At 37.9% G+C, this 9813-nt stretch overlaps 1 protein-coding gene across 3 annotated transcripts in view; it reads left to right on the top strand.

Moving 5' to 3' along the window:
* Tbck (TBC1 domain containing kinase) overlaps positions 1-9813 on the top strand; it is a 134137-nt gene that overhangs the window by 33956 nt on the left and 90368 nt on the right. For all 3 annotated transcript variants that reach the window (XM_026784153.1, XM_005357301.3, XM_026784154.1), the window contains exons 10-14: positions 609-757; positions 5525-5666; positions 7747-7846; positions 8677-8726; positions 8877-9006. In XM_026784153.1, the coding sequence (XP_026639954.1) occupies positions 609-757; positions 5525-5666; positions 7747-7846; positions 8677-8726; positions 8877-9006 (571 nt within the window). The remainder of the gene's footprint in view (positions 1-608; positions 758-5524; positions 5667-7746; positions 7847-8676; positions 8727-8876; positions 9007-9813) is intronic.

Genomic DNA, 9813 nt, shown 5'->3' on the forward strand with positions numbered 1-9813 from the left:
TCAAAAACCCATTGCCATTGTTCTTGAGTTCTCAGTAGTCCTCATTGTCTGCTATGTTCAGCAAGTCCGGTTTTATCCCATGCTTTTTCAGACTCTGGCCAGCTGGCCTTGGTGAATTCCCGATAGAACATCCCCATTGTCTCAGTGTGTGGGTGTACCCCTCGCGGTCCTGAGTTCCTTGCTCCTGCTCCCTCTAAACAGATTTCCTTGACATTTTGTTTTCATTTCATGGTGTCACTTTTAATTACCTAGCTATTGCTAAGCCCCCTAAATATAATGCTAGAAAAGAATATATTCTAATTTGTCATGAGAAAAGGCACTTTATCAAGCCATGGTATGGACAAAGGATAGTATTACAACAGAATTTGGGGTGTTTATAAAATGATTTTTGTTAAAAGATAAGGCGCAAACTGTTAACACACGTAGGTAATTCGGCACTGAGTTATTTAGTCGCAACAGCTAGACTCTGCTGAAGGGAGCGCCTTTGCTCTTTTCTGTGCCAAGGAGTTAGCTAAGACTTTACCTTTCACTTTCAATGTGTATTACATTTTGTATGAAAGTTTTTATGACTTTTATCCATGCTGAGTATTTTAAATCGTTTTCTCAAGGCCAACCCCAGATGAATTAATGAAGGACCAGGTCTTCAGTGAAGTGTCACCTTTATACACTCCGTTTATCAAACCTGCCAGTCTGTTTTCATCTTCTCTGCGATGCGCCAACTTAACTCTGCCTGAGGATATTGATGACTTGTGTAAAGGTAAAGAGGAATAACATGTGATAATATGAGCCTTGTTTCCAAAAGAAGCCCCTTAGCCTGTTTACTTTTGAATTCATTAGAAACAGGTATTACATTATAGGGTTCTGTGGTTAATACTCAGGGAACTGAGAGGTGATTCTTGTAGTTGGCTTTTTATTTTCTACTCTTTGTTCTTTGGGAGCCTACCACCCAGCTCTCAAATAAATACATGGAGACTTATTCTTATTAATGAATGCTTGGTCTTGGCTTGGCTTGTTTCTAGCCAACTTTTCTATCTTAAATTATCCCAACTACCTTTTGCCTCTGGGCTTTTGTCTTTCTTTATTCTATATTTCTATCCTTTCTACTCAATGGCTGACTGTGTTGCTAGGTAGCTGGCCCCTGGCATCTTCCTCTCCTTCTTTTTCTCTTCATGTTTATTCTCTCTGCCTGGCAGTCCCACCTACCTTTTCTCATGCCTTGCTCTTGGCTGTTAAGCTCTTTTTTTTAGACCAATCAGGTGTTTCAGACGGGCAAAGTAACATAACTTTAAAGAGTTAAACAAACGCAACATAAAAGAATGCAACATATTTTTGCATCATTCAACAAATACTGCACAGCATAAACAAATGTAACATATCTTAAAGTAATATTCCATAACATTTCCCCCTTTTGTCTAAATAAAAATGAAATAATTTAATTTTAAGATAATAAAACAATATACAACAAAAACAGTTTTCAAGTAAGAATTACATTTACAATATTCATTCTATTTGTATTTAGCAAATTCAGAGAAAACACTCCATTATCTAACTTATCTTAGTGATTCTAAAGTTTCATACCTTATTTGCATCCCATAATAACTAAGGAGAACTATAACATTAAATATTTAGCCTTTTACACCATCAAAGACGCCAAAAGGATGTAATATTACCTAATAGCAGAAACATCTGACTGCCTGGACAGTCACCCCACTTTTCTCTGCAACACTTCAGCCAAAAAGCCTAGAATATCTGGCATATTTTTCAATGAAACAGGAAATTTGAAGGACTGTTCAACTCTGTATTAGCAAAGTTTAACAGCCTTTTTTTGTGTGTGTCCTTTTCAAATTGAAAGTAAATTCCATATACAGTTTCTTTGATAACCATCATCTTTTTATGAAGTAAATTGGTGCTTTCAGGCGCGTGTATTATGAAAAGTTTAGGTTAGTATACATCTTAAATGCCATATTCTATAGGTCTGTAACGTGTTTGAAAATCATTTATCTGTCTAAAATATACTTGTTTAACCTTGAAAACATACCTAATGTAACTACAAGTTTGATTATTATAGATTAAGTACCTACCTCATTTCTTAATTATTCATTGCATTTTTAAGTGAGCTGCATATGCACAAAACCCCAAATAAGAGTAGAAGCATATATACAGTATAGGAAAATAACTCTAAATTTGTAGCAATATACCAAAATCCATGCCAATACAAAATATCTGAGATTAATAGTTGTCTTTTTATCCTATACTCCCCTAAATGGTAACAAACATCCATAAACCACCAAAAAACCAACAACCACTCACACCCTGACTCTTGGGAATATGGCCATCATTTTCTCTAGACTGCTTCCTTTTGTCTGTGGGCAAAGTCATCTTTAAGGATCCCTGAGAAAACTGAGATAAAGGGCTAAGTCCTGGGAAGACCAGCTATAACTTTGTTGATATATGTCACCTGTCCAGATTCAAAAGTTCTTCCCTGAACAAACCTGATCTATATAAACCCTGAAGAACCCTTAACCTCTCATTTTCTATGGAAATAAATGGAAAACCTCTTCTCCAAAGCAATTCATGTTTTGATTTCCATTTTAAAGTGAAGGCATTCTTATATAGACTAATTTATTTTAGCAGTCCACTTAACAATCCCATGTCTGTCAGCAGCTGTCTTTTAATTATCAGCAATCAAAAACTTCACAGTCAACACAGCAACGTACAGGATCCAGACTCACTGTGTGTTCCCCATCTCTACATGGCTCTTTCTGTTTTCATATTACTTTGCTTCTCTGTCTTTAAAGACTATTATCTTTAAACTATTCTTTATTTTCCTATGACTGTCATTACCCCTTTTTCTTTTCTTAAGCCTGTGCACATTGTTAAATACTCTAGAACCTGTTTAGAGTTTTTTTTCTGTCTAGATCTGTGTTTACTGCATATCTCTAATCTTTTTGTCTGCATGAGCAAAACAAAAACCCAAACAACCCCGCTAAACAGCGCTGCTGCAGCTTTAGCAACTGTCTCCATCTGCTGCTCAGGTCCTGAAAGCCAAGCCTACAGCTCACAGCCTGGTCAGAGCTGCATGGCTGGGAACTATGTTCAATCTCCCACTATGGCAAGCTGGTGGCCTGCACTGTGGCAGGCGCTCTTTTACTTAGTTTATTTTTTCTACTTAGCGTGAAAAAGACTTTTTAAGTGCTGTGCTATATGGCAGAACTTGTTGAAGGAGCTGTGTCCTTTTGTTTGTTTGTTTGTGTTTTGTTTTTTGACCTTTCTCAGGCTCTAGGTGGATATTTGAAACTCACATTTGGTACACCAAAATGTTGTTGGTTGATTTTTACTCTTAATTCTTTGGGGACCTGACAAACATAGAGACTTATTCTTACTTATGAATGCTGGGCCTTAGCTTGGCTTGTTTCTAGCCAGCTTTTCTTAAATTATCCCATCTCCCTTTTGCCTCTGGGCTTTTACCTTTCTTTATTCTATATATCTTTCTTTCCTCCTTACTGACTGTGTTGCTGGGTGACTGGTCCCTGTGTTGTGCCCAGATTACGACCCCCCCAGAGTGAGACCACCAGAAAGGCCCAGACGGTAATAAGCAAGGTTTATTCAGCATAATACAAACATGTTTAGAACCCCTGTCTACAGACCCCGTTATAGTGAGGTAGAGAGGAGTTGTATCTCCTCTGTGGGGTAGGCTTTTAAAGGCATTACTACAAAGAGGCTTTTTGAAGCTGTTTTGGCACATGTGCAAGGACTTTTGCTCCCTCCCATTCTGCTAAGTCAGCTTTTTCCTTGTTCTTAGAGCAAGGCCACTGTTCCTGAGTTAGGCCATCATTATCGGCCTGTACCAGGGAGCTGGCTGGGCTGAGCTAAGTGACCTTGTGCTTAGAACCCCCTGGGTGGGAGAGGGGAAGGCCTCTATCTTCCTAGGGAAACATTCTGCTAGGAAATTTCTTCTCGCCCCTTTGAGAATAAAGGGTGAGAGTCCTACACCTAGAGTCCTCCTCCTCTTGTCCTTTTTCTCCCTCCTCTTTTCTTTCTTTCTGTTTATTTTCTCTGCCTGGCTACACTGCCTATTTTTCTTTCCTGCCTAGGTATTGGCTATTCGGCTCTTTATTAGACCAATCAGGTGTTTTAGACGGGCAAAATAACACAGCTTTACAGAGTTAAACAAAAAGAATGCAACATATGTTTGCATCATTAAACAAATATTCTACAGCATAAACAAATGTAACACATCTTAAACTAATATTCCACAACAGATTCTTGAATATTTAAAATATAAGTCAATTGTAAATTACTAATATTCCATTCTATTTATTTTAAGTAATCTTAAAACTATATTATCAGTAGGAAGTCCATGCTACCATATTTTAACTTGAAACATGAAAAGGAACACTTCATTGATATGTAGGTTTTTCTGCCCATACTTCTTTCTTGCTATAAAGTATAAAAATTCCTGTTCTGTACCTCTAACATGGAAAGTAAACGTTCCAAATTTTTCCTTTTCTAGCTTCTCTTTATATAAGAAGCAGGCTTGTAACTAGACTAATAGGATCACAGTGGCTGTCTGGCATGTGAGTTTCTCCTAGGGGAAAGTGCTTTCTCGACAAGAAAAGGACTACAGTAGCATTTCTCTTTCCATTCTGACTATAGGAAGTGCATCTAGACTTTTGTCAAGCTCAGGCCTCTTGACTGTCTTCATGCATAAGTCACTTTTAGGAGGCAACGTATTACAAAAAAGAATCAAAACCTGACAGTCATGACGCACCTGCTGAGAATTAAAGCACCCAGCTCCAGCTTACCCTAGCCTTTCAGTTTTACTATGGGGGATGATTGTGTGACCAGCACTGTCCAGGCGCACAGCTCATTAAATTACGTGACCTGCTTGTAGGACTGCAGGATGCTTTCCTTCCTCCTTGCCACACCATGTCATAGCAGGTATTCCCTCGCTGAGATCAGTTAGGTGCTAACTTCTGAGGACAAGCCGTGTAAGGAAGAAAGGTGTCCTCTTGCCATATTTAAAATCAGTTCTGTTTTCTCCTCCTGTTGCTATAGCACAGGCCAGTCTTCTCCAATAATACTGTGAGGAACTTGTCAGGCTTCTAGTGATAAAACCCACAGAAGTGCCAGTGTCCCCTATGACTGCACCCCCTGGGATGTTAACTCTCCGACTTGTCCACACTCAACCTGCAGCAACTTATCAACTGTAGTCCAGCTTACTGTTCCAGTTCTGGTCCCTGAGACTTTTCTCTTGTGTGGCTCCCTGCATAGCCTGTCTGCTTCTCCAATCTTGCGGGTAGTAATTTACTTCCATACCATTCCTTTCTCATGGGTCTTACAGGAACTCCTGGTTTTCAGCCTCTTCTGTTATATTACTAGGTGGAGGAGCAACTTGCAAAGTCCTTACACACAGAAGTGATAGCCTTTTCAGTTACTTTTATTGGAATTCCAGCTCTTATTGCTATCAACTCTTACTACAGATGGAAACTATAATGTTAATTTTGAACATTTTTACCATTAGTGGATACAGACAGTGATCACCTGGCGGAGAGATCTATAGAAGAGGTTTACTACCTGTGGTGTTTGGCTGGAGGTGACCTGGAGAAGGAGCTTACAAACAAGGAAATTATTCGATCCAAACCACCTATCTGCACACTCCCAAAGTAAGTAAAAACTGTTTCTGGTAATATGAGTTAATATTTTTGCTGCTTTTTAAATTTTATTTAATTTTATTTTTTAAAAAATTTTTGGTAGCTGTTCTAATTAAGTGAACTTGGAAACAAAACTCTACAACTTGTTGGATGGTCTAGAATTGTTAATTGCAGAGTTTCTATCAATATTTATTATTTCTTATGAATATTGTTTTTAAGAAATAATTTACTTTGTTATCTATTTGAAAATCATGTAATATTAATAAAAAGTATATATATCAGTTATTTTTCAAACACCACTGTTCATGTAGAAATATAAATAAATGTGTATTTCTTGACCTCTAAAATTTTAGTTCACAGTCTAGGACAAATTTGACTGTAGATATATTAGTTACTTTGGGGCTTACAGGTCCAGAGGGAGAGTCACTAATGGCTGGAAGTCATGGTTCCAGGAAACAGGGAGGCCACATTCTCATTTGCACATAGGAAGCAGACAGAGTGAGAGAGGGAAAGAGAGGGGGGAAGGAGAAAGAAGAGAGACAGAGACAGAGACAGACAGAGAGAGACAGAGAGAGGAGGGAAAATATTAGCAAGTGGCACAAGGCCATAAAACCTCAAAGCCCCAGTGATTCACTTCCTCCAGGCTGCACCCCCTAAAAATGCCCTAACCTTCCCAAGCACTAAGGACCAAGTGTTCAAATACATGAGCCAATTAGCAACATTTCTCGTTCAAACCACCATAAGAGATTTATCTGATAATCACTATTTTTGTTAAACATTTAGATTATTTATTTAGATAGACATTAGTTTTCTGCCTTCCCTATTTTAAATTTTTCCTTTTGTTATTTTTGTATTGGTTTTCAAACCCAGGACCTTTCATGTGTGGCAAGGCAAGTATCCTGTTACTAAACTGCATTATTAGCTCCTTCTGTCCTTTGTAAGTAGTTTTTTTAGACCTTAATTCTACTGTACCACTCACCCAATAAGTTAAATAAGAAATCAGCAATAAATTATAGAAAATTAAAAATTACTTGAATGATAGATTCTGAAAAGTAGACTTTTGTACTTCTAAACCAAGTTCCTGAGAGCCTGTCAACCAGTGTGCTTTTTCTTCCTCCCCTTTTAGTTTTCACCTATGCAAACTTTCTCAAATGCACGTTTGAATTCTGTTAGGACAGCCATTTCCTGCTGCGCGTGCATGAAGAGAGACTGCAGCTCACACTCTGTATCCTGCAGTGCTGTCTGCGTGTTCTAGTTTATCTCTGCTCTTGTGACAAACACCCTGACCAAGAGCAGCCTAGGGAGGAAAGGCTCTCTAGCTTGCAGTCACAGTGCATCACTGCAGAGGTTAAGGCAGACACTCAGGGCAGAAACCTGAAGGTACAGCATTACCTCTGACGAGGAAACTTACTCCACAGCTAAGAAGTACAGGGGGAAGCATGTAAGATGCTGCTTGCCTGCTGATTCAAAGTCCAGTTTATATTCAGGTAGCTCTCTTGCACAGTTCAAGGCTACCTGCCTAGGGATGATTCCTCCCATACTGGGCTAGGCAATCCTGCATCCATTAACAACCCAGAAAGGCTGCCACAGACATACCTGCATGCCATCCTGATCTAGACAATTCTTCACCTGGGGCTTTGCTTTTAAATGACTCTAGACTGTATCAATGTGACAGTTAAAACAGCCAGGATAGCAAATACCAGACTTACAGCTAATCACAGACGTATATATTTAAAAGTCTGCTTTGTTTGGAGAAACTTCAGCTGGCAATTACAGTTTTGAAACCTTTGCTTATTTTTTTTTTTAAGTCAGGGTCTCATGAAGCCCATTCTAGAATTGAACTCACTGTGTACCTCTCTGACCCCAAATTCTTGATGCCTCAGCCTTCACCTTTCAAGCACTGGGGTCCAGGCATATGCACCATGTTGGGCTTTGTTTCCAAAATTAACTGTCTAGTCTGAATTTTACTTCTTCTTAATGATGGGATTGAGATAGAAAAATTTTATTTCTAGAAGAAATAAAATAGACTTTCTGTGATCGTTATAACAACTTTTGTCTTCCTTCCTCCCTTCCTTCTTTCTTCCAATCTTAGTTTTCTCTTTGAAGATGGTGAAAGTTTTGGGCAAGGTCGAGACAGAAGCTCACTCTTAGACGATACCACCGTGACACTGTCCTTATGCCAGCTAAGAAACGTAAGTATAAAAATTACCAAATGTGCTTTTATAATTGATAAAACATTGAAACCTTAAAGATAACACAAGACACTTTGCATTCATGTCTGATTTCCTGATACCCAAGAAGCTTCTGTAGTGAGTAGCGCTGTGAGAAAATGGCATCTGTGTGACTCCAGCCTTCACACGCGGTCTGATTGCTCACAACAGTGTTGATCTTTTCCCCAGCATTTGGTAATACGTGATCTTAAATGTTAAATAATTCTAGGGGGTCAGATTCTGATGTTTCAGAATGCATATGTTAATCGCAGTCGCCTGATTTTAGTGCAGCCATGAGTTTCAGCCATTTCCTCATCTGTCCATTACAGCTTTGTCCATTTCATCAGTATTTCTGAACGAGTTCATGTAAGAGCTTTAAAAAATGTATTCCAGATACTGTGATACACTGCCTATAATTCATCCCAACATCTTTAAAGAATATATGGAAAAGCACCTCTTTTAAAATAATAGTTAATAAATGAATATATAATAATCTTTTAAATAATCATTCTTATTTTAAAATATCTTATACACATTTACATTTTATATTATGTTAGTAATCTGGTGTTGCATGTGAGGAAATGGTGGGAATGATGCCTATAGAGGGGAAAAGGAAGATCTTGCTTGTGTTTAACCCTTGCCAGAAGTATGGTATGTTTGCATGTCCATAGAAAAAACTAATTTTTGGATTCTATTTTTTGCTTCTTTGGACTGTTGTGAATTCATAATTTTTGCATTACTATTCTTTTAAGTAGTTATTACTCTTGCCACCTAATATAATGATTTATGAATGTTTATTTTTAAATTCACAGAGATTAAAAGATGTTGGAGGAGAAGCTTTTTATCCATTACTTGAAGATGAGTGAGTATATGTTGCTTTACTTGACTTGTTCCCTGTTTCTATTAGATTAATAAGAAGCTTGTAGATTTTAAATTGAACATATAGGAAGTAGTGCTTTAATTTATTAGAACATTGTCTTTGTCAGTATCTTTCCTTTTTGTTCCTTTACAGCCAGTCGAACTTACCTCATTCAAACAGCAATAATGAGTTATCTGCAGCTGCTACCCTGCCTTTAATCATCAGAGAGAGGGATACGGAATATCAACTAAACAGAATTATTCTCTTCGACAGGCTGCTGAAGGTAGGACTTGTAGCATAGCAAGTGTTAATGATAGTCCATGAGTTGTCCTTTAATGCTGTTAATCCTTACAGCTTGAAATTATGAGAAAAAATTCTTATTATCTCCTTTCTAATTAAGTTTTCTAATTTATAGAATTGATACAAGTTCCAAAGGTGACAATATGTGAAAGACCATCCTACATAAATAATTAACATAATTTTTAAATAAGGCACAAAAGATATATAGAGAAAAGTATCAATTTTTAATAGAGAGAAATAGAGTACAAAATATAAATACAATTAGGCAACAAAATACTAAACTCGCCTTTACAAGAAATGATAATACAATTACAATGGGATATTCTTCCACATCATTAACAAGGCCAGCATGGGCTTGGAAAACTAGGCTTCTCCTTTTAAAGGAGATTGGAAACATTTCACGAAGCAGTTTTAAGGTGTTTGTTGAGTACTCTGTGTGCTCTAATAATTACCTTCTTGAAATCCCTTCAAAATACAGATTTAATGGAGGACAAATGTGCTAGATATACAAGAAGTCACAGTAGCTTATGCTCAGTGCATACCTTCTATACCACAAGGAATGTACAAGGTTCTTGTGCCCATTATCTTCTTAACACTAGAACCCTCATTTTCAGTCACTTAACAATCTTCCCAGAGGCCGGGCGGTGGTGGCGCGCGCCTCTAATCCCAGCACTCGGGAGGCAGAGGCAGGCAAATCTCTGTGAGTTCGAGGCCAGCCTGGTCTACCAAGGGAGTTCCAGGACAGGCTCCAAAGCTACAGAGAAACCCTGTCTCGAAAAACCAAAAAAAA

This window comes from Microtus ochrogaster, chromosome 21, assembly GCF_000317375.1.
Source record: "Microtus ochrogaster isolate Prairie Vole_2 chromosome 21, MicOch1.0, whole genome shotgun sequence".
NCBI classification, from domain to species: Eukaryota; Metazoa; Chordata; class Mammalia; order Rodentia; family Cricetidae; genus Microtus; species Microtus ochrogaster.